This window comes from Episyrphus balteatus, chromosome 1 (assembly GCF_945859705.1).
Source record: "Episyrphus balteatus chromosome 1, idEpiBalt1.1, whole genome shotgun sequence".
Classification (NCBI taxonomy): Eukaryota; Metazoa; Arthropoda; class Insecta; order Diptera; family Syrphidae; genus Episyrphus; species Episyrphus balteatus.
In genome coordinates, this window is record NC_079134.1 from 169,627,462 (window position 1) to 169,653,369 (window position 25,908).

Below are 25,908 nucleotides of genomic sequence, written 5' to 3' on the forward strand. Positions count from 1 at the left end.
AAAAAAAGTCATAACTTAGTTTGCAATGGAAGATGATATCTGCCAGTTGACGTGCCTTAACTTTCGGTTATTCTACTTTACGTTCAACAACTCACTCCAGTCCATTCATAGAAATCACTTTTAGTTTCAACATCGTTTCCATTTTCATTATATTATTAATCATCATCTTCATCATCGTTGCCGTGGTCGTGAGTGTAAGAGTACCCTAATTTCGGGTGACTTTTTTTTTGCTGTTGGCCATCGACTTACTATAACAGCTGACAGGTTGCTTGACGGAATAACTTTCTCCTCATGCCAAAGTCATGACCACGAGGAAGAATGAGTAGGCGCATGGTATGTAAATAATTTTTCACCTCGTGATTCATGGCAGTTTGTAAGTAAACACGGTACAACGACGAAGGCACATAGATTGGCAGTGACTAGGTCAAATATGAATTTCTCAAAATCTTACAATTTACCAAAAAAAAAAACATTTTTAACATTTCTTCTTTATATTTTCCTTGCAGATGGATACAACAATAAGAAAAACATGGCAAAGGCTAGGAAAGGATTTTATTACAACGAGCAGTCTGTCAACTCTGGCGTTATTAATCGTCCTAAATGTATGCCAGATGTCAAGAGGCAATCCGGTTTTTGTGGATAATCCTAGTTTAGCTCAATGTAAGTATGCTCACAGCACAGATAAATATCAATTTGAATTAAATTCAACTTTAAAATTTTTTGTATTCAGGTAGAGAAATATTCAGTAGTGTCTGTGGACATTTTTTATTTTTTTTTACTCGTTTTTTCATCTCGCGTAATCAAAGTGGCATCATAGTCAAGTTTACGTGTGAGGAATGAACATTCTCCGACCTACATTTTAGTTTGTGTGTTTTTTTCTTCTTCTTTTTTTATTCAAGAACTTTCAAATGCAAGCTATTGTAATATTATTTTTTGTTGTATTTTTTTCTTTAAATGCTGCTGGTTACAAATTGAATTTTGGTTTTTGTGTTAAGTAAGTGATGTTTTTAGTTGAGTGTGGTTTTTGGTTTTATTTTCTTAGAAATAAAAACTTTATACTGGCGGATGTAACTTTCGAAAGCACAAATGAGAGTATGTATGATGGATAGTGTGACATCGGTCATTGTCTTGAAGAAATAACAATGGACGGGTATGTGAACTTTGTAGAACAAAAGATTTGAGAAAAGTGTAAATAAAAGATGTTCAACTGATACAAACGAAAGAGTTGAGGTAGAAACTCGCTTTTGCTTTCTTTTGATAATATCAGTCTATAAGAAATTTAACACCTTAGTTATTCAATAATACAATTAAGTAAAAGTATTTTCACATTAAAGAGTACCAATATGCTCTTTGTTGATTACCAGTTTCTTTAAAAGCTGACGAAATGCAATAAATTAGAGTACATTTTACTACAGACGTTTCCCTATATTGCATTAAGATATTAGTATTGTTAATTATCGTGCAATTTGTTTTGTACAAATTGAATTATATTTCTGTTCTGTCATTTGTGCTAAGGCCTAGTACATACTTGTGAAGCAAGTCGTGAAGTGAATTCATACAATTTTTGTTTGTTTTCAATTTTCAAATAAATTTTTTTCGAAAAACATATAGGGTGAGTAGATTCACGAGTGAAAGAAATTTCATAACTTGTTTTTTTGTGTAGGCTATAGGTCGTTTTTGATATTTAATTATTTTTCGTCGACGTTTCAAGTGTGAATACACTCTTCTTCAGGACTATAATAATAAAATAATTCTAAAAAAATTATAATATATTTATAATAGATACTTATCTTAAACTTTTCTTTTCTTAAATTCTTTGTTATGGTTCTCAGTAAGTTTTTTAGATTTCTTAAATCGCTCAAATATTTTAAAATTCAATAAAAATGTCTTGAAAAAGACGTTTGTAATCATTGAATTTTCAAAATATAAAAATTTTTTATTCATTGATAAGAAATTCAAAAAATTTTTTTTTCGTTATCAAATTTAAGTGAAATTGAAATTTCAGTACATTTTTCACGTGAACTACTTCACGTCGTGAAGCAAAACTCTCCATTTTTTTGTTAGTTCACAGGAACGTTTTATGGAATTTATGGATTCACTTCACGACTTGTTTCACCAAGTATGTACTAGGCTTAAGTCTGAAGACCTTAATATTGAATATCCGGTCAGTAAAAATTTTTTTCAATTTAAATTTTTTTATTGTTGAGAATTTTCAAACGATTTAAATTATCACAGAAAGGAAAATAAAACTCCCAAAAAAGACTTGAAATTTTTGGTCGAATAATTCATTCTTAAATTAAAGTGGAAACGGAAAGCATCATATTTCCCAAATAAATAATTTTCCGCTTTTTGCGATTTTGATAAATTTTTAAATTGTTGTAAATGCTCCTCGTTCATGAATTTTACCATAGTGTAAATGTTGTTTTTACTAAATGTTTTGACAAAGTGTTTTATCGTTGGTTCAAAGTTTCGTCCTCAATAGCAATTTAAAGTTGTCAATTCCAATTTAAACTTTTTATATCCAAATTTCAATTATTTCAAGAGCCATTTTTTTCATTCAGAGTAAGTTTAACTCTGCTAAAAAACCAACTTCTAATTAATTCAATAATCTAATACAAACTGAACTCAAAAGCCAATTCGAAAAATTAATTATATTATTATGATTTAGTCAAATATGCAAAGTTCGATTGTACTCGTTTAAAATTTCGAGAAAACTCGAATACCTCGAGAATTTTATTTTCAAGTACATAATAATTTCGAAAAATTTAAAATTCACAACTGTGTTGCAAGTAATTGCTCTTATATTTCATAAAACCTACAGTAATAGACAATTTTACCTTGGCTAAGGTTATTCAATTTCAAAACAAATCGAGGTTAGAAATAGTTCTTCTTCTTTGGATATGTTTAAATGTTGTTATCCTCCAAAATTTAAACAAATCTTTGTCATTCAATTTTTTTTAATAGCACCTTAAGCAAATTATAGGCGAAAAAAATATGTAATTTTTTTGAAAAAGGGGAACACCAAATTTTTACTACACTAATTTTTTCAATCAATTTTTCAAATTGGATCTTTTTTGGGCTATTTTTTAACTTTTTATAATAAAAACCGATTTTTTAACTACTCATTCCAAAATGTATAACGTATGACACTTAATATTGTTTTTAAGTGTAAAAGCAAAACAGTGAGAGTTGTGCCATATGAAATAATTTTTTGCTCCCTATAAATAAATTCAATGCGAACAAAAATCACAAAGAAAAGGCAGTTTCATGAAACACTAGAAATTGATAAATAAACTTATTGTGCACTTTCATACAAAAGTAAAAAGAATCCTTGTTTAGATTCCAAGAAAACATAATCAAAACTCTTGAACCACAATTATTGTTATTTCCATCCCCTTAATCTGAATAAGTTTCAATGGCCTATTGAGAGAATTTTTTTTAATCTAAGTCCCAAAGTTGTTGTTAACATATTTTGTATAATTTCTTCTTATTGACTTAATAAATATTATGTTTTCTCAATTGCATAATGTTTTACAGTTTTCTTTGAACTATTAGTATCTCAACACATTTGAATTTGAAATAAATTTCACTTTCACGACGCATTATTATTTCGCAACAAATTAGCCATGAACACAAAATATTATGAATATGCTACCATAATTAATGCAAAAATGACTAATCAAATCACCTATTCAATATAACTCTTACGAAATGCATTAACATTTACAAACAATATTTAATTATAAAAAACGACACATGCTGTATTTTAATCAAATTTCTACTTCCGCATCAAGTTCATATTACTCCCATACTCATGCTCATTAATTTTGTGTTTGTCCAAAAATAAAAACACTTTCTTTTTAAAAATGAAATCTTATTTGCCAAAACCCACGCTATAGTCACTTAGTCATTGCAAATGAGAAATGAACAATGAAAAACCTATAAAACCGGTAGTAAACAAAAGAGCTGACGTCCGAACTCGTTTTTAATGAATATTCTTCATTTTTTGCAATATATATAAAATCCATCACAAGATATATAACATTTAAGCTTAAATTTATTAATCTCCATAATCAAATATAGATGAAAAGAAAAAATATCATTCCTTATCTGTAGTTCTTGAGAATGCTCATTTGGGAGACAAAAAAAAACAGAAAAAAAAAACAACAAACTTTCTTCTCTCCGAATTAGGTCACCAACTACAAACGGCCAAAACATAATAACACCATCAGAGTACCCGTATATGACCGACCATTCATATCCAAAAGCGAACAAAATGTACAAACAAATTATACTTTCAGCTATTTGAGCTGAGCTGAGTTGAGGTTGAGTGTTTCCACTTTATGTTTTGTATACAATTTCTACGTCTTTGTCGTCATTGTCGTTGATGATGGTTGTCAGTTCAAATGAAAAAGAGGCTTGAAGGCTCGCGCATCAAGCACAAAGAGCAAGTATTTCTAACTCTAACATTAGTTTCAATTATCTAGGAATGTTTCACTCCCACTTCATTCGCTCTCTATCGTGTAAACATGGTTATTATATGCATTATACCGGTTTCGGAGCTAAATTATTCTCTTTTTTAGTCAAAGAGAACATTGGAATGAAGAGGGGCAAAACCGACCAACTTATATTGAAACTGGTAAGCCACAGCAATTTATCTATCTTATAGTTTTAGAGTGATGGAGAATTATAAAACAAATAGTTCGGTGTGTTTGGCACACGGACAGAGGACGGGCGACGCGACGGCTTGCACGACCTACTTTTATGTCACATGGAGGAATTCTGCACACAAAGTAGATAGAATATTTGTCAACCACAGACACAGAAGCCAGAAAACTGACCTAATATTGTCGGTCAGATCGTAGAAATGACTTAAAGTCTGCGGGTTATTCTAAAGTCTCCCGTTAGGAGGAAGAGGAGTAACAGCTTTGCAATCTGCTTAAGAAGGCAGCGGGCGTATAACAAATTATGTGAGCAGAGAATGCAAATTGGTTTTATTCTTCGTGGTTGTCATTGTGTTTGAAAGGCACTTCTTATTGTGGGGTTGTGGTCTTTAAAATGACAATCAATGTCAGCTTATATGAGTTAAGATACAAACAATGGAAGTGGAGTTTTATTGTGCTGGTCAATTTTTGAAAAAAAAAAACTTTTAATAAATTCTTAAGTGTTCAGAAGAATTTTTTTTAAACAAAGGAAATAAAAATACAAAAACTCAAATTGTTCAAAACGTTTACGACTAATTACGCTACGAGCATGTATTATCGATTAAAAAAATCGACTAATAGTTTTGGCTATTGATATTGGAACTTGATAGACAGATAATTATTTGCTTTTTAATGGTTCACTTAGGCATTTTCTGATTAATTGTTAACAACTAGTTCAGTCCATCAAGAATTTCAAAGAAGTTAATGATAAATTGTTGAATTCAAATGATTTCAAGGTATTACTTTGCCTTCTTTGTTTTCTTTCTACTCTACAGCAAGTTAGGTCCGTCAAGCTGGGTACGCCACAACCGAAAATCCAAAATCTGAGTATGCAGGAATTTGTTGCTAATTTGTTGCTAATTTGTTACCCCAATCCCGAATTTGTTGCTCCTGCCCTTACCCCTTAAATCTGTGGCGTGCCCAGCTTGACGTCAAGCTGGGTACGCCACAAATTAAAATTCAAAATTTCAAAAATGTAAGTATGCAGGAATTTGTTGCTAATTTGTTGCTAATTTGTTACCCTAATTTCGAATTTGTTGCTCCACGTTTTGCCCTTCAAATGCACATTAACAGATTATGCAAAAAAGCTAAATCGCCCAAAAATTATCGCACAGACAAAAAAGTGGTATCAATAGAAAGAGGTCCTTGAAACCTTTTCAAAAAGGTCCATATCAAGTTTTTATTCCAATCCCTTCATGTCCAAAATGCCTTGTGGAGCTTGAATGCATTTGTGGAACATATGTGGATGAAACGAAAAAACGCAAAAACACGTAATACTCAAAATTTCAAAAAAATAAGTATGCAGTAATTTGTTGCTAATTTGTTGCTAATTTGTTACCCCAATCCCGAATTTGTTGCTCCCCCCCTTACCCCTTAAATCTGTGGCGTACCCAGCTTGACGTCAAGCTGGGTACGCCACAACGCAAATTTGAAAATCTGAGTATGCAGGAATTTGTTGCTAATTTGTTGCTTATTTGTTACCCCAATCTTGAATTTGTTGCTCCACGATTTGACCTTCAAATCGACTGCAACAGATGCAATTATGTGGAGACTTTTTATCTATACGCTTTTTCAAAAAACTAAAAACGCCAAATTATAAACAGAATTTGTTGCTCTGCAAAAAGCTATTTTTAAATTTTCTATCATTACCCAATCCCATCTTACAGGAGGAAAACTAATTTTTCGATGACGTCATCCATCAAGCTGGGTACGATAAAACACAAATTTTAAAATCTAAGTACGCAGGAGTCTTAATCTATTTTGTTGCTTATTTGTTACCCTAATCTCGAATTTGTTGCTCCACGATTTGACCTTTAAATTGGCTGAAACAGATGCATGATTTTGAAACTTTATGATACAAAGTTAACAATGTTTAGATTTAATACTCTTTGCAGATTAATGCTCAAATCTTTAATTTGATGTAAAAACTACCTTAAAATACTGTTAAAAACTTCCAAAAACAGAACATAACGCACTTAAACCAAATAGCTGCAGGTAATTCAATGCTCTTTAAAGGCTACTCCATTTCCAATATTTGGATATACATACATACCTACCCTTACCCTTTCATATTTAAAAAACTTTAAAGGCTGGACCTACCTTCAACCTACTTCCTTCAATAAAACGCAAAGTAAAATTCAACACTCCAACTTGATTTTTATGGATGCTCCTCAATTCTTAGTTTAATAAGTGTTAGGTACTGCTACCCATTCAATTCCTATATTGCCAACAGCTTTTTTGTTCTATTTTTCCCAGAAGTTAGGTTCCTCAATTTCAAAAATAAATTGAATTTAACGTATTTTTGCATCTTCCTATTTTAAACATATTTACTATATAGCTAACTTCTTCAATATCCTAGAAAAACCCTTAGACATCTTTTGAAAATACCCCCAATTTTTTTCCATCTGTAAATTTATCTCTATAGCCCTAGTTTTGGAGAGAAGCATTTCATTTACTACCACACTAACGACCTAAGATCTCAACTCAATTTATGTACCTACTATTCATCCAATCAGATTATTGCGATTTGCGACTTATTTTTATATTATAAAAACAAACCAAATACCTACATAAAAATGTGTAGGTACCTACATTATACTAAATACAAAAAAATCACACATTGATTTTCTATTTTCATAGAAATAATCGAGTGTGTATGCGTTGACTTTAAATTTGACTCCGCCCCCAACGGTCTGCTTTGATGAAAATAATACATATACTATTACAATTAGTTAGTATCTATATCTACGCACTACGCCTTGAAATGTTTTTTCTTTAGTCGGCCTCAGACCATAAACAAAAAATACCAAGACTGGAAACTCGGCGGTCAACTGACGTTTGCCTACAAGCTGGGAGGTGTGGTGAATGTCGTGAACCTTTTGTTGTGTTCGTGTTGGATGTGTGGTGAATGTCGTGAATCTATAAATGTGTGCGTGTTAACGTCATTTACCAACGTGGTGGCTTTCACATATATTCACAGACAGCACTGTACACAAAAGGGTTTCGGGGGGAAAGACGTACGAAATTTTCCAGTCTTGGTATTTTTTGTTTATGCCTCAGACCTCTAGTAAGGTAAGTACCATGTACGTTCTTTAGAGGCAAAAATGTTATGAAATAGGAACATACATTTATAATGTTATAAACACACATATGTAGGTAGGTAGTTTCGTAGGGTTTTCAGTTGAACTGAATTTAAAATTTTTAATTCTGGAAATATGTATGTGCAAGTTTTTTTTATGTTTTGGGTCTGCTATTGATGTGATGAACAACGTTGCATATTTTTAGGGAAAAACTTTAAATTCTAATAAACTGAAGACCCGCTTATTGTAGGTATTCTAAATAAAATTAAAACTCTTAGGAAGGTTATAACGGTATTTAAGTGAAGGTTGAAACGTCTATTTTTTTAACTTAAAGTTTTTGCTTTATATTATGTAAAGAAATCAAAAAATATTTTTGTTCATATGTTAAAATGTGCAGAAGCAATTATTATTGCTTTTTGTTTAAGATAGATAGATTTTTTCTGACTTCGGATTCGAGATCAGCACACAAAAAACCATTAAAAAAATATACTTTGATTTCTATAAAAAAAATCTTTTTGACTGGCGAAATCGAACGGGCAGAAATAATCGAATGCCTTGTTCGAGTTCACTAGTCAAACAGCAGACCCAAAACATAAAAAAAACTTGCACATACATATTTCCAGAATTAAAAATTTTAAATTCAGTTCAACTGAAAACCCTACGAAACTACCTACCTACATATGTGTGTTTATAACATTATAAATGTATGTTCCTATTTCATAACATTTTTGCCTCTAAAGAACGTACATGGTACTTACCTTACTAGAGGTCTGAGGCCGACTAAAGAAAAAACATTTCAAGGCGTAGTGCGTAGATATAGATACTAACTAATTGTAATAGTATATGTATTATTTTCATCAAAGCAGACCGTTGGGGGCGGAGTCAAATTTAAAGTCAACGCATACACACTCGATTATTTCTATGAAAATAGAAAATCAATGTGTGATTTTTTTGTATTTAGTATAATGTAGGTACACATTTTTATGTAGGTATTTGGTTTGTTTTTATAATATAAAAATAAGTCGCAAATCGCAATAATCTGATTGGATGAATAGTAGGTACATAAATTGAGTTGAGATCTTAGGTCGTTAGTGTGGTAGTAAATGAAATGCTTCTCTCCAAAACTAGGGCTATAGAGATAAATTTACAGATGGAAAAAAATTGGGGGTATTTTCAAAAGATGTCTAAGGGTTTTTCTAGGATATTGAAGAAGTTAGCTATATAGTAAATATGTTTAAAATAGGAAGATGCAAAAATACGTTAAATTCAATTTATTTTTGAAATTGAGGAACCTAACTTCTGGGAAAAATAGAACAAAAAAGCTGTTGGCAATATAGGAATTGAATGGGTAGCAGTACCTAACACTTATTAAACTAAGAATTGAGGAGCATCCATAAAAATCAAGTTGGAGTGTTGAATTTTACTTTGCGTTTTATTGAAGGAAGTAGGTTGAAGGTAGGTCCAGCCTTTAAAGTTTTTTAAATATGAAAGGGTAAGGGTAGGTATGTATGTATATCCAAATATTGGAAATGGAGTAGCCTTTAAAGAGCATTGAATTACCTGCAGCTATTTGGTTTAAGTGCGTTATGTTCTGTTTTTGGAAGTTTTTAACAGTATTTTAAGGTAGTTTTTACATCAAATTAAAGATTTGAGCATTAATCTGCAAAGAGTATTAAATCTAAACATTGTTAACTTTGTATCATAAAGTTTCAAAATCATGCATCTGTTTCAGCCAATTTAAAGGTCAAATCGTGGAGCAACAAATTCGAGATTAGGGTAACAAATAAGCAACAAAATAGATTAAGACTCCTGCGTACTTAGATTTTAAAATTTGTGTTTTATCGTACCCAGCTTGATGGATGACGTCATCGAAAAATTAATTTATCTCCTGTAAGATGGGATTGGGTGGTGATAGAAAATTTAAAAATAACTTTTTGCAGAGCAACAAATTCTGTCTATAATTTGGCATGTTTAGTTTTTTGAAAAAGCGTATAGATTAAAAGTCTCCATAAAATTGCATCTGTTGCAGTCGATTTGAAGGTCAAATCGTGGAGCAACAAATTCAAGATTGGGGTAACAAATTAGCAACAAATTAGCAACAAATTCCTGCATACTTAGATTTTCAAATTTGCGTTGTGGCGTACCCAGCTTGACGTCAAGCTGGGTACGCCACAGATTTAAGGGGTAAGGGGGGGAGCAACAAATTCGGGATTGGGGTAACAAATTAGCAACAAACTAGCAACAAATTACTGCATACTTATTTTTTTGAAATTTTGAGTATTACGATTTTTTGCGTTGTTGGATGACGTCATCGAAAAATTAGTTTTCCTCCTGTAAGATGGGATTGGGTAATGATAGAAAATTTAAAAATAGCTTTTTGCAGAGCAACAAATTCTGTTTATAATTTGGCGTTTTTAGTTTTTTGAAAAAGCGTATAGATAAAAAGTCTCCACATAATTGCATCTGTTGCAGTCGATTTGAAGGTCAAATCGTGGAGCAACAAATTCAAGATTGGGGTAACAAATTAGCAACAAATTAGCAACAAATTCCTGCATACTCAGATTTTCAAATTTGCGTTGTGGCGTACCCAGCTTGACGTCAAGCTGGGTACGCCACAGATTTAAGGGGTAAGGGGGGGAGCAACAAATTCGGGATTGGGGTAACAAATTAGCAACAAATTAGCAACAAATTACTGCATACTTATTTTTTTGAAATTTTGAGTATTACGTGTTTTTGCGTTTTTTCGTTTCATCCACATATGTTCCACAAATGCATTCAAGCTCCACAAGGCATTTTGGACATGAAGGGATTGGAATAAAAACTTGATATGGACCTTTTTGAAAAGGTTTCAAGGACCTCTTTCTATTGATACCACTTTTTTGTCTGTGCGATAATTTTTGGGCGATTTAGCTTTTTTGCATAATCTGTTAATGTGCATTTGAAGGGCAAAACGTGGAGCAACAAATTCGAAATTAGGGTAACAAATTAGCAACAAATTCCTGCATACTTACATTTTTGAAATTTTGAATTTTAATTTGTGGCGTACCCAGCTTGACGTCAAGCTGGGCACGCCACAGATTTAAGGGGTAAGGGCAGGAGCAACAAATTCGGGATTGGGGTAACAAATTAGCAACAAATTAGCAACAAATTCCTGCATACTCAGATTTTGGATTTTCGGTTGTGGCGTACCCAGCTTGACGGACCTCAGCAAGTTAGCTGATTTTTTTTTATAAAATGAAATAATTTTTTTTCATTTTCAGCTTAGGATATAATTCATATACATATATGAGTAGAATTTTTTACGTCATTGAAATATTGAAAACCAGCTTGAAAATTTTTTAAAACTTTTCGAAAATCGATCATTTTTTCTTAAATATTATTTTTCAGATGCTAAAAAATGGGTCTTATGATTTTAAAATTATCTCGAAATTTGTATATTTATGCTTTTTTTATGGCTCAAACGTTCTTTAAGTTAAGCGAATAACTCTATTACTGCTTTAGATATGTATGCAATATAACAGACAGATATTTTTACTAAATAACTATGAGTAATTTTTTGAAGAAGGAGAAAACAGATGGGACGGGAAACCAAATTTAAACATTCTTTGATAATTTAAGCAGTTTACTACGTTTTAAAAGTAATTGAAAGGAGGCGATATCATTTAGGATCTATGTGATAATGTGGAACATAAAATTCTATTCTTGATGATTAGGTTTTTAATTCCACTAATGGCATCGCAATAATGGCTTCAAGGCTTCAAGAGTAAAAACATTTTTTGTCATTTCTCGGAAAATCGATAAAACTAAAAACAAAATTGTGATTTTTCATGCTATTTTCGGTTTTGCAAATTTTCAGAGCTCGACTTGTCTGATCAATTTTCTGTTTCTATTTCGGTTTGTTTAACTAAGCTTTGGAATGTGAAGCAAAAAACTCAGTTAATATATCAAACCGTTCAAACTTTTCGAAGTGTGACATTCAACACCGTTTTGTTTTTTGTAATTTCTTAAAAAGACGTTCATTCATTTGGTCTTTTAAGTTTAAAAATTGATAAAATCAGTTAACAATTTTTTTCAAAATTGTACTTTAAAAATTATTTTATTTTTGCCGATTTTTTTTAGGTCTTCCAATTTTAGAAAATTTTTCGACACTTATCGAAATTGCTTGAAATTGCCATTGAAAAGAGCTACACAAGTGAGAAAACTTTAAGTATACAAAAATTTAGATTTTTTAGTGGTTTTTGAGAGGCTTTATTTTCTTGTATTGAAAACTCAAAAAAAATGAATTTTAAAGCTCCAAAAATTCTTGTTTTCAGATTTTATAAAAAAAAATTTAAAACCACCGGGTTACGAGCCATATATTTGATTTTTGGTGCATCGCTAAACTATTTTTATGATTCAAGAGAATGTACATATATTATGCTTTAATTCCTTATAAACATGTATATGCGATTTTTTCAACATACCTACTTATTGAACTTTTACTAGAAAAACGAAAATTCTCTTTTCAAAAATCAATATCTCTAGAACTTAAAATGCCACATAAAATAAAGTAGGGGTATTAAGAATTTGAAAAAATTTTCTGTTAAAAACTATCGTGATTTTCACGTATTTGTACAGACATTTGAACAAACTTTTCCTGTCTTTTGGATATTGATGAACTTTTAAACAAATAACTCACATTCGCCGCCATTCTTTTCATTCAAACGGTCGAAAATTAAAGTATTTTTTTACCGACTTCCAAAAAGGAGGAGGTATTCAATTCGTGTGTATTTTTTTTTTTTTTTTTATGTTTGTTACCGCATAACTTTGGACCGAGTGAACCAATTTTGATAATTCTTTTTGTATTTTGTATTAGAAAGCTGGTGGCTGCAGTGTGGTCCCATTTCAATTTCGTTCACTTTTAGCCATAGGAACTATTTTAAAAACCATAAAACCCAGTTTTGATCAATGGAAGTCGGTTTTGTTTTTTGCTAAAAATGATTAGTTATGTTATATTATTCCATATCCATGATTAAAATAAAAAAAAAAGCAAGAGTATGTACACAATCGCCAAAAAATAGGGAGGGAATTTTTAAGAGGTTTAAATGCAACCCACTAGTTTTAAAATTTTTATTTCCTCAAAGTAGAACGTATGTGTTAAAAAAAATCGCATAAAAAACTTTATAAACAAGCAATTAAAGCTGAATTAACAGGCTTTTGAATTTTAACAAATGTTAAGCATAACAAAAATTCCAGTCCATTTTTTTCTACTTGTTTATTACTTCTTTTCCTGCGCCCACACAAGGCAAAATAGCCTGATTACGGTGAGAAAATTATTTTCGTTAATATTTTGTCAAAATAATGTTTGTTGTACATGTTCAAAATGTGTTTTAACTATTTTACGAGCAAATAATTTTAAACACAAAATTCTTATATAATTTTTATCTAACGAAAAACCAAAGAAGGAATACTTCAGAGTTAATAAACTGACTAAAAGTCTATTCCTTTTTATATAAGTTTGAAGCAAGACTCATTTTAAAAGCACTTTTCTAAACAAACGAGTCAAAAATATATAAAATAAAAATACATAGTTTGTGAAAAGCCCAACCGTTATTATAATCTCTTAATATTAAAATCAAGGTATTCTAACATTTAGTAAATTTACAAAAATGTAAACTCCTTCCTCTTTTGAAAGCACTTAAACCATAACTCACCTTTATTCTTTCAACCTGTTTTTAAGAATGACGTTGAGATCACAATCCAAATCCATACACCTTAACATCTTCAGTTCGATGCCTTGATCATTATTAATGATAAATTCTTTATCACTCTACACATGATTCCGGTATTATTATATCATGATAAACCTTATTAACTTATGCGTTAACCTCCCAATTGATCAAGATTTGAAGTAGACAGATGGTTTTTCTTTGTCAAGTGCCATAAGAAAAAGGGCGATGACCTAATATCAGATTACAACATGAGATGCGTTCCGGTTTTTTTATACCAAGATTTTTATTTTTTTTTAGTTTTACTTCATTCCACCTTTGGGAGTTTCTTGTGCATCCATTTGGGAGGGATAAAAATAGCTTTATGTACCAAATTCTTGTTTTCATTTTTAATGACGTTTCTTAAAAAATCTTCTTTGGATTTTTAAGCTTTTAAAGTATTTGCTATTTTAGTATTTGAATTATTTTGATTAGTAACTCGTTTTTCTTTCCATCTTGGTTTGTTTTAAAATATTTATTTTTTTATTCATTTTCAGTTCAATCGGGAAGAAATATCCGCCACCTGCCATGCATTGTTCGGAAATCCGGTCTATCTGGAGTTTGTATGTTTGCTATAGACTGCATCAAACAAAATGGAACACATTTAGGAACCTGTATAGATCGATTTTACTTCGGATCATGTTGTCAAATGAAGGTAAGTTTCTAAATCCCTAAAAAATAGTTTTTTTTTACTCATTTTTGACTACCATTTCAGGATGAATCACAAATTTTCGCTGAAGAAATCAGTGATAATAGCATAGATCAAAATACGATATCCCACTTTTCACATGAATCATCAACACTTTCGACGAGCTCTCTCTTCAAAGTTCCCACAGAAAGTATAATTGATAGCATTGGTGTGAAGAATCATACAACAGTTCATCCATATGTTCCAGTTTCAACAATAACTCATATGGCTTCAAGAGTTGAAAGTACAACAATGAGATATATCACTTCAAAAACACCAAGTTCAAGTATTATTTCATCAACAACAACGACACCAACATCAACAACAACTTCAACAACCACTTCCTCCCCAACAACTATTAAAACACCATCAAGAAGAAGAACTACAACAATTGGTCCAGTATTGACAATGGCTCCAAATACAAGTTCGGACACTACATTCGACTCAACAACACCACCAAGTAAATTTACAACTTTCCAAATGGTTGAGACTTCAACACCGAATAAACCAACAGAACCAACTGTTATTGAAGAAGTTCAATACACAACGACAATGAAAATTCCGATTCCTTCACAAAAACCTTCAACAGATGCACCAAGAACGAAAAAGCCAATAATAACGAAAATTCCTGCAGCTAATTTTACAACCACTCCAACTACTGAGAGGCCCACTTCGAGGACAACTCAGAGATATAAGCCAACTTTGGTAAAACGTCCAACAACAACAAAGAAACCCATCCAAACAAAACGTCCAATATCAACAACAACATCAACAACTACTTCAACAACAACTCCTAGAACGAAATACACAAGAAAACCCGTAACTCAAATTGAAGTTCTCAATTCAACAAGTTCTTCATCAACAAATAAAGATTCATCAACACCAACTGTCAATGTGACAACAACTTATGAACCTTCAACAAGAGCTCCAAGGCCAAAGCCAAAACCAACATCAGAAATCTTAAAAATTTCGACTTCAACAACAACTCAAAGGGCAGAACTTACAACAACAACAGCGAGACCAACAACTTCCACAAGTCCTTCAACAACTTCCACAACTACCACAACTTCACAAGCTCCAACAACGAGTACAACTGAAAGAACGTTACCACCAAGTACTCCTGCTTCAACAACAACCTCAACAACAAGTTCAACAACAACAACCACAACGACTGAAGCGCCATCTTCTACAACTTCACGACCAACAAAAACTTCTCCAAAACCTACTACAGCTGAATCATTCCCTGAACCAACTTCTACTTACAGACCAACTTTGGTTACTTGGACAACAGTAGATGATAACCGGAATAACACCCATATTACCATTGAAGAAACTGATTGGCAACCAAAGCCTCCACCAGCTGATTGGGTACCAGTGCCAACAATCGATCCAGAAGTTGTAGTAGTTAAAAATAATACACTTCTTGAAACACCAACAAGTTCTCAAGATTCTTCTTCAACGGAAGGTATTAATAAACCTTCTTCGACAGAATCGAATAAGATTCCAGTAATTTCATCTTCTACAACAGCACCGATCTTAAATTCAGAATCAAGTAGTATATCACCACCGGAAGTCACGACGCAAGGTTCACCACTATTAACCTCTACAGTAGCGTCATTAATATCATCGTCAACATTGGGTTCAATTTCTACAACAAGTTCAACAACTGAACGTCCAAGTGAGACAGTTACTGAAAGTTTAATTCCTGAAGTTAGTACGGATACACCAATAGAAGATTTCAATGTCACGACAACGGCATTGCCTCTTTCGACAACTTCACCTATTCCATCACTGGAGGGAGTTGACTATAGACAAGGTAAGTTTTTGTAAAAAATGCTCGTAAATATTTTGCTTTAATGGAGAAATACCTACCTAGTTTTGCTCATATTTTTTTTCCATTTATGTTCTAAACGAAGTTTTCTGATGGAAAAATCCTGTGTGATAAATTTATTAAATTCATATCAACAAGCTTCTAAAATTGGGAATTAAAAACTACATTATGATGGTTTTTATTGGAAAATTTTGAAACTCGTAAGAATCTTATGTTTCTAATGCTTCCTAAAAAGAACTTATGTTTCTAGCATCTTGTTAAGGAAATAAGCTCTAATTCGCTAGAAAAATTCATGTTTAGAAATATTATTTGACAAACTATACGGAACACTATCAATTCTGAGTGAGAACCTCAAACACTCGGCTCTCATTATGAATAGTAAAAGTGAACTATAAAAGATAAAGTTTAAAATCTTACGAAGGGTTGGGGTCGAAATTCTGTATGTTGCAAAATTTTGTATTCAAAATACTGTATGCCAAAATACTGTATGTCAAAATTCTGTATGTGCAAAATGCTGTAGGAACAAAATTCTGAAAGTCAAAATTCTGTATAGCAAAATTCTGGTTGGTCAAAATACTGTATTTCAAAATTCTGTACATCAAAATTCTGTATTTTGCCGTACAGAATTTTACAAAACAGAATTTTGCATGTCAGTATTTTGTTGATACAGTATTTTGACGTACAGAATTTTGTATTTACAGTATAATGACGTACAGAATTTTGGTATTACAGTATTTTGACCCCACAGAATTTTGTCGTACAGAATTTTGACAAGCAGAATTATGACCCGCTCCCTCTTACGAACATTATTAATTTTTGTTTATATTGATATTTTAATGGTATTCTTCCGGCCGCTAAAGAATATAATTTTACTTTTGACTTTGCCGTAGTGTGGTAAAAAGTGGTTGCAAATTTTTTTCGGACTTTTTCAATAATTTCTCATGGTTTTCGCGAGACATTTTGTTGGACCACTTCAGATTCATGTTCGTCACAGAGAATACATAAAATTAACCAATTCTTTCATTTTTATATGAGTCTGAGTATAATTTGACTGGACTTCTATTAGTTTCATAGTCTGTTTTCACTAGAGCCCAAATAAGATAATGTCGCAAATAAAATCAGTTCAAATTTCAAATTAAATTAATTTCCTATACGATTTCACATGCAAAATGATATAATTTGTGAAATTATCTCTTTTGGGCTCTAGTGAAAACAGACTTTAAAAAATATTTTTGAAACAAAATCTTAAAAAAATGTCATACAAAATAATTTTGTATGTGTTTTTATGAGACTTTTTGGAAAGTGTTTTTTGATTTTCGCTCCAAGATTTCTCAAAATCGGCTCCTATAGCTTTAACAATTATCTGGCAACTCTGTTTCCAACTGCAAAGTTTTTCTTTCAGGAAATGTAGAAAACTAGGTCCTTTTTCAGAAAGGCTTTCACTTGATGAAAAGAAGTGCTCCGTACTTTTTATTTAAAATCTTGGAAAACACTTTTGGAGTCTTTGCGTTAAATGACCACGGGTCGTTTGAACGCGACACTACTCGAAGAGTCTTGCACTCCAAATTTTTTGATGCAGAAATGTTCCTTGGGGTCTAAATAGTAAGAAAAACCTATAAACTTAACAAAAAACTTAAAGGAATGCAGATAGGATATTATGTCAAAATTTGAAAGCGAAGAACTTTTTGAGATTTGCCATGAAACGCCAAACGAACATAAGATTTTTTGCATAGAGAATATACACCAAACATGTTGAGTTCAACTTAGGATTTTTCAGAGAGGAAAAGAGATATTAAAAAGATTTAAACGGATTTTAAAAGAAGAAATTTAGTTCTTTAAGAAACCGCTACAAATGTAATTATAAAAAATTATCACGCAAAAGGACATAACCTCAAAAACTGTTAAAAAAGGGTATTTTTGATTTTCTAACGGTAATATCTTTAAAACTTGATGTGATGGAATTTTTTCGACTTTGGATTCGAGTTCAGCATACGAAAAGCCATTAGAAAAGTATACCTTGACTTCTATAAAAAAAAAACTTTTTGATTAGTGAAATCGAATAGGGCAGAAAAAATGAACGGACTTAGATTCGAATATCTGAAGATATAAAAATGACACCAATTTGATTGAAACGCAGTTAAAAAGAGTCATATTTCTTTTAAAAATAGAGCCATTGTTTGAGTGTTTGCCATTATTATTAACAGAGTTATTAACAAAAACGTGAGTGAAAGTACGTAAAAGTACGTTTTTTCATAACTTATTAAGCTCGCAAAAACCGAATAGCTCGATAGAAAATTTAAAAAAATCTTTTTTCTTACTATTTAGACCCCAAGGAACATTTCTGCATCAAAAAATTTGGAGTGCAAGACACTTCGAGTAGTGTCGCTTTCAAACGACCCGTGTGACATAAGTTTATTCTGAAACATTTTGAGCCAAATTTTCTTATCTGTCTAAAACTAAGTGTGGGTTTCGACATAAGTAATTTAATAGATTATTGATGAAGATCTATGGAAGTGATTACCGTGTAGTTCATTTTTTCAAAGTCCTAGATATGAGGACGCCCGTCGTTATTAAAATCGGACACTTAGTTTAGAATCCATATACTCTAAGTTAAAGGATTTTCATGAAGTTGCACACAACCAAGACCAAATTCAGGAGAGAAAGAGTTCTGTAACATGCTTGTAGCTCGGTTAACTATGTTTTTTTTTCGCTTGAAACTCAGTTTTTTGGCATTAAAGTAACATGTGCTTACTGGTTACGCATTTTACCATTTTAAACTTCGTCAGAAGATTTTATATCATATAAACTGCTGCTACTTTTTGATATCAGTTCAAATCTTTGCAGTTGCATAAGTATATTTCGTCGATCTTCAAACAAATAAAGAGCTTATAATTCTATAACCAAATCGAGGAAACACAGTTAATGCGCGCACTAATCGAGGGGAATAATTTTTTTGTATTACCAGTTTATTCTACCAAAGGAATTCCATCCTAGACAGCAGAAAAAATCATACAAATCAACTTAATCGGTTTTGTCTACTTTAGGACCACTGTCAGTTTTTATTGGCCTTTTCCAGTTCTGCGAGAAAAAAAAATCTCATCATCTGCAGATAATTGATTCACAAATCGAAACACTTAAGCCTCCTAAAATGACACCATCTCGCGATATTAACACTCAACGACAATATAAATCTATACGCAACTGATTGATGAGGAGATTATTATTCTTCTACCATATTTCCAACCTTCAACAAAGTACCTTACCAAAGCAATATACAAGTCCTTAAGCACATACAAAAAAAAAACAAAGCACCGAAGAAGAACCACTAGACATAACTCAAACACACGCAATAACCTTGACTTTCGAGTTTTATCCTCGCAACATTTAGCCATTCTTAGCCATAAAACGTGCAGACGAACAAATTTACCGTGATGTGATGATGTTGCAAAAATACAACAAGAAGGAGTAAAAAAAATTACAGGATAATGCATCACAACCTTATTCTTCTTCTATGTCATAAACCTTTTTCTTCAACCTCAACAGAAAATCAATCGTAAAAGACGAAAAATGCAGAAACAATTTTACGTTATTTTACGACTTGGCACGAAATAAGATGAGCCATCAATTAAATTTGATTAAATTTATGCCCGCTAGCGGCACACGTTGTCATGAATCACTTTTGTTCCTCCCAAAAAAAAATGAAAAACCAAAAAAAAAACCTAACCTCGAAGAAGAAACTTAAATTCATTGACCCTGTTGCACAGTTTTGTTGTCATAACCCCAATTCCGATTCCGTTTAACAGAACTTTCTACAAGACAACACACAGGATGTGTCCACACACAATATAACCTCAACACGAGTCCACCTTTGAACGCGCATCCTATAAATAAAACAGCAAAAAAAACCATCAGATAGATGCGCAGCGCAACAAATAAAAACCATGCAACATGCTTAACATTGGTAAGTTAACGATGATGACTGCCACTAAGACCAAAGAACCTCAAGAAAAAGTCAAGAACTTACACGAAACAGAAGAAAAGAACAAGGCGACGACGACGACGACGAATCAGTTGAAAATGCAGTGATACAGACCGCCATGTCAGCAGCACACAGTCACTATACCGCCACTATACCAAACTATAACTTCCTCAGGATGTGGCTCTGATGTGCGCGAGGTGCAGCATATAGCTAGCATCATGGAGTAGCATAGTACAGTATATATAGACCTCGACCAAGGTCGATCGAAGACTTCATCTCTTCTCTGCGGTTTGCGATTATTGTAAGAATAGATACATAGATTGAAGTCAAAGATACCCCTTTTGCGAGAGATGAAAAATACCAGAAAAACTATACTACTTAGAGATGAAGATGCTGCAGCTGGACTCCAAACTTAAACATGGGCATCGTCTTCGATCGATTGTTTGGTTATATTCTTCTTCTTGGCCTTCTTGCGTGCGAGCATGTGGAGCCAATATAAAGAGAATCATGGATACATGGAAGAAGAAAAATATTATTCTATGTCAATTCCTTCAAACGGAGAGAAGGGGGTTTAATACGACTTATTTTTAGGAAAAAAAAACTGTGAATCTGCAAGAAAATAAAAATAACCAAAGACTTTAAAACGCACACATTCACTGTTGGTATCTTGGGGATATCTTGAATGTTAATGAAATGCAAAAAAGATGGTGGAATGTTATATAGCTTTACTGTTAAATTGATGAGATTGACCAGTTAACTGGAAATGCTATTGCGCTAACCATCATGCATCACTATCCCAGGGACAAGGCATTTATATATATTTCAGTATATTTTTACTTATGCTAGCAGAAGAGATGCATGGAATTGGAAGAATTTTAAATTTATAATTACCTATGTTTCGTTAATTGAGTCTTTTGAGAATGTAATTTAAATATTAATGAAGAGTCTACAGTTTTACATTTATCAAGTGTTGCCACTTTATAAAAATTATGGTTTGTCAGGTAGTCACTACTACGTCTAGTTAAGTAGGAATTTTCTTATTCTTTGCTGATGATTATGGCCTAGAGTTCTGAATTTCACATTTCAAAAAGTCGGTGTCTTTTTGAAATAAATTGCACGACTGGGGTCGCACGTACTTGCTCTCATGGTAAAAGTTACTCCAATGTTAAAGCTTTTCATTGAACAAAATAAGGGAAAATTTAAAATTTTCATAAGTGGTGCAAAAAAAAAATAAATAATTAAATACCGCTTTAAATGATCTCTTACAAAAAACTAACTATGCCATTTTATTACTTGTATAAAAAGATATTTTTAGAAAAAAAATTTCGAAAATCGTTGAAAATATAATTTTTTATATATAAAAATTTTTTTAACATTTTTCAAAAAAATATTTGGTATGCCATTTTGAAGAAATAATTAATTTACATATAAGAACTAAATTTCAAAATTTTTCATCGATCCGTTTTCAAAAAATTGATTTTTCAAAAAAAAAATGTTGAAATATTTTTTAAAAATCCAAAAATGCGTTTTTTGAAAATTTTCTAAAATTTTAATATTACCTTTACTTAAACACTTTTGTATAAAAATTTTCATTCAAATCGGGTTAATGTTGTACGAGATATTCAGAAACGAAAAAAACTTTCTGTGACAGGTACCGTTAATAACGGTACAAAAAATATTTTTTTTATTTCAAAAGTTGGCTCTTATGTGTAGTAATACACACAAAAATTTTAATCAAAATCGTTAGAGCCGTTTTTTGAAAAAAATTAACTTTTCTATTTCCGTTATATTCCGTTAGTTTTGGTCATAAAAAAAAATTTCAATTTCCCCTCTATAGAATCACCAAAAACTGCTAACTATCAAGTTTGAAGAAAATCACTTCACTCGTTTAGGCTGCAGCTCCAGATAGAGACAGACACACAGACAGACAGACAGACAGAATTGCCGGACCCACTTTTTTGGCATTGTCCATCATCGTAATGTCATGTAAAATTGTTATCTCGAATTCGATTTTTTTTTTAAGAATCCTAAACTTGCCCTATAGTACCTATATCGCAAGTAAAAAGCTGATATTTTGACACGTGAATTTTCGATTCAAAATTAGGGTGTTTTTTTGGTATTAAGTCAAAAGAAGGTGAAAAAAATTAATATTTTAAATCAAATAAATTACAGTGTATTTGGGACATAATAAGGTAATATTCCACCAAATTTCGTAGAAAAATTTTTGTTTTTGAAAAAGATAAAAATAAAAAACCAAAAACTCGGTTATTTGAATTTTTCACATAAATTTTGAGGTTATGTGAAAAAATTGTTTTTACAAAAGTTGTAGATCTTTTTATTACCTACAACTTTGCCATACAACTTTTTTCTATAGGACTTGTAGTTTTGCCGGAAATCGAGATATACCATTAAAAACTCAACTCACCCTCTTCCCGAACTTGATTCGCCCGTAATTTATTTTTCCTTTAATGAATATACCTCCCTTTCCAATGAGTTTCATCCTACTATGATTTTTTTTACTTTTTAATGTTTTTGAAGGCATCGGCACTGGTGAAACAAGCAAACAGCCAAGAATATCTTATAGAATAGCAAAACTTGACCTATAAGTTCAAAAAGTATTGGTTAACTTTGAAAAGCGTAATTTTAAAAAGCGATACCTAAATTAACAAATAAGAAAGAAGAAGAAGGACTATTCACGCAAAGTTGAAATCGACAAATTCTAAAGAAACAAGAGTATTAAATGGATTCAAAGTTTAAAACTTTTAAAAAAGAGGTTCTTGATGAGCGGTTTGCACCTCAAGTTCAAATTAATTATAATGGAACCCAGCCTTCATCTTTTGTCTAAGGCCTTGAATCCTCATATTCCGATATGCTTCAAAACTTCTTATCCTCAATTAAACTGAAATAAAGTTTCCGGTCTTTGACTTGCTTTCTTAACTTATTTAAATTTTGATAGAATTTGGGCCTTTGACTTTCGGTTAAGGCTTCTAGGTACTTGTGTGACAGATCCAAGTTAATTAGCATTGATTTTCTGTCTGCCCTTTGACTTGCGTATCTGAGACTCAATCAAATATTTCTTGAGGAAAAAGTCATACAATTTGGCACACAAAAGCATAAGGGTATGAGGATTACGATAAAGTTGGCAATTTTAGTTTTGCTCAAAATGGTGGCTCCAAAATGTTGGACAGAATAAGCGTTGTTTAAATAGAATTTTCTTTTTCACAAAAGTATGTAAGCTAGAAATTTGTATAAATTGATATCGTGTTCGATCATGGATTTAAGTTTAACCATATTCAATGAAAAAAAAAAAAAATTCAAATTTTTTATTGTATTTCTTGAATATTTTTGCTAATTTAATAGCACAATTTTTTAATTTTACCAAATTTCATGTCTTTTCGTTAAGAAATGGCGGTGAAAATAATTATAGTTGGTGCCAACAAAAAAAACGATTTACATGCATTTCTCAAACTTTAATCTCATGCTCTGAAAAACCTAAGACTTTTTTGCCTAAGGCCAAAGGATAACTAAAAACTTTGATTTAAGTTCCAATTTCTTACAGAGAGCTAAAATATCTTAAAGTCCTCATACTTTTTTCACAGTTTTTTTATTACTTAATAAATCAGTCTTAATTTCTAATCTTTTTTAACTTTTTTCCTCAGTGTGTGGCCGAAGAATGTTCCCCGAACCAAGGATTGTTGGTGGTTCGAATGCAGCTTTTGGCAGATGGCCTTGGCAAATTTCTCTAAGACAGTGGAGAACTTCAACTTATTTGCATAAATGTGGAGCAGCTTTATTGAATGAAAATTGGGCTATTACAGCAGCGCATTGTGTTGATAAGTAAGAAGAAAATTAGACTCCAATGTCTTTCCCTTACTCAATTTTGAATCTTTTATTTTCAGTGTTCCACCATCTGATCTTTTACTTCGTCTTGGAGAATATGATTTGGCTGAAGAGGAAGAACCTTATGGCTACCAGGAACGACGAGTACAAATTGTTGCATCACATCCGCAGTTTGATCCTAGAACATTCGAATATGATTTGGCACTTTTGAGGTAAGTTTTAGAAGCATATCAACAATATCGAGAAAAGAGACCAAAATTTCTTTCTTTTTACAGATTCTATGAACCAGTTGTTTTCCAACCAAATATCATCCCTGTTTGTGTACCTGGTTCAGATGAAGACTTCATTGGTCAAACAGCTTTCGTCACAGGATGGGGTCGTCTCTATGAAGATGGACCATTACCAAGTGTGCTTCAAGAAGTTGCTGTCCCCATTATCAACAACACTATCTGCGAAACAATGTACAGAGCCGCTGGTTACATTGAACACATTCCTCACATTTTCATTTGTGCTGGATGGAAGAAGGGCGGCTATGATTCATGTGAAGGTGACGAAACACGAAACTAATTTCTTATTTTTAAGAAATTGATTAACTTCTTCCGTTTCTAGGTGATTCTGGTGGTCCAATGGTTCTACAAAGAGAAATGGATAAGAGATTCATTTTGGGCGGAGTTATTTCTTGGGGTATTGGCTGTGCTGAACCCAATCAACCTGGAGTTTATACAAGAATTTCCGAATTTCGTGACTGGATAAATCAAATTTTGCAATTCTAGAATAATTAGTTTGGAAGTGAAGTGATTTCAAACCTTTAAAAATTGAAAAAGTATTCTAGCAGAAAAGTAGAAATAATAACTTGTTCTCTGGTTATAAAGTGACAACAACAACATAATTAAGTTTTCAAAAACAATATTCTTTATAACCAAAGTAACGACTTAAGGAAGAGAGAAGCATTTTATTTATTTAAAAAATATTATAAAATTGCTTGCAATAAAAAAAAGAAACTTAAGTTAGGTTATAAACAAAAAAAACAAAAAATTATATAAAATAAAATCAATGCAATTCAAAGTTGTTGTCCAGTGATGTATAAAAAAAAAAAAAAACTTATATATTTTTTAGTTAATTATAATTATTTCTAAAATATCATTTATATAAAAAAAAAACAAATTATTTATTTATAATATAGAAAAATTAGATATTTTTTTGTTTGGCATATTAAATTATTTATTTTTTTTTTCATAATTTAAGTTAATTTTTATATATAAAAATAAACACAACGAATATTTCATTAGAATATGTATTTTTTTATTTATTTATCATTATATTCATTTTGTTGTAAATATTTAAAATTAGATTTAATTTTTTTAATAAAAATGTAATATATATTTTTAATGGAATACATTAATAGAAAAATGTCTTCCTTTATAAGAGTATTTAAATATTAATTTACTCAAAAATGTATTGAAAGAAATATGAGTGGGTAGTAATATTGATAACTATTTAAAAACTTAATAAATAAAGTTAAATTTAATAAAAAAAAAAAAACAAAAGTTTTCATTTTTTTATTTATTGAAAAAAAAACTGAACAGCAGAATAGGTATCATGAATAAGAGCACAGAAACTTTTTTAATGTGAACATGCCTTTTGAAGTTTAGTAGATTCACAACATAATGGTTCGATATAATAGCCAGTTTAGTAGCAGAATTTCATTTCATGATATTAGTCAAAAAATAATTTTTCACTCTGATACAAACACCACTTGGTCGCACGTACTTGCTTTTATGGTAAAAGTTGCTTAGAGTCTTAAAGTTTTCTATAACATTTAAGAAAAGAAAAATTTTAATTTAATTTCATCATTATTTTCAACTGTAAATGCAAAAAAGTACCTATTAAAGTTTTTTTTTTTTTTTAAATTACATAAACCACTTCAAACGATTTATATGTAACTAGATTTTTGACATAACAAAGAATTTCTTGAATTTCTTTTTTAGAGAAAAATGTGCGAACCATTTTATTTATATATAATTTTTTGCATTTAAAGAA

The 25,908-nt window shown here is 31.3% G+C and overlaps 1 protein-coding gene across 1 annotated transcript; it reads left to right on the top strand.

The window, feature by feature from the left end:
* The first annotated feature begins 318 nt into the window (after positions 1 to 318).
* LOC129912273 (serine proteinase stubble) lies at positions 319 to 24,810 on the top strand. The gene is made up of 8 exons (XM_055990460.1): positions 319 to 333; positions 507 to 660; positions 14,028 to 14,185; positions 14,246 to 16,034; positions 23,688 to 23,865; positions 23,928 to 24,080; positions 24,144 to 24,415; positions 24,478 to 24,810. Exons 1-8 carry the CDS (start codon positions 319 to 321, stop codon positions 24,639 to 24,641), a joined length of 2,883 nt encoding a protein of 960 aa, XP_055846435.1. The 3' UTR covers positions 24,642 to 24,810.
* Positions 24,811 to 25,908: the final 1,098 nt, after the last annotated feature.

What these genes read in the sequence shown, in the direction of transcription:
- LOC129912273 (XM_055990460.1), top strand. An exon ending in GGGAGTTGACTATAGACAAG is followed by an intron (nt 16,035 to 23,687) that starts GTAAGTTTTTGT and finishes TTTTTTCCTCAG; the next exon opens with TGTGTGGCCGAAGAATGTTC. An exon ending in CGGCTATGATTCATGTGAAG is followed by an intron (nt 24,416 to 24,477) that starts GTGACGAAACAC and finishes TTCCGTTTCTAG; the next exon opens with GTGATTCTGGTGGTCCAATG.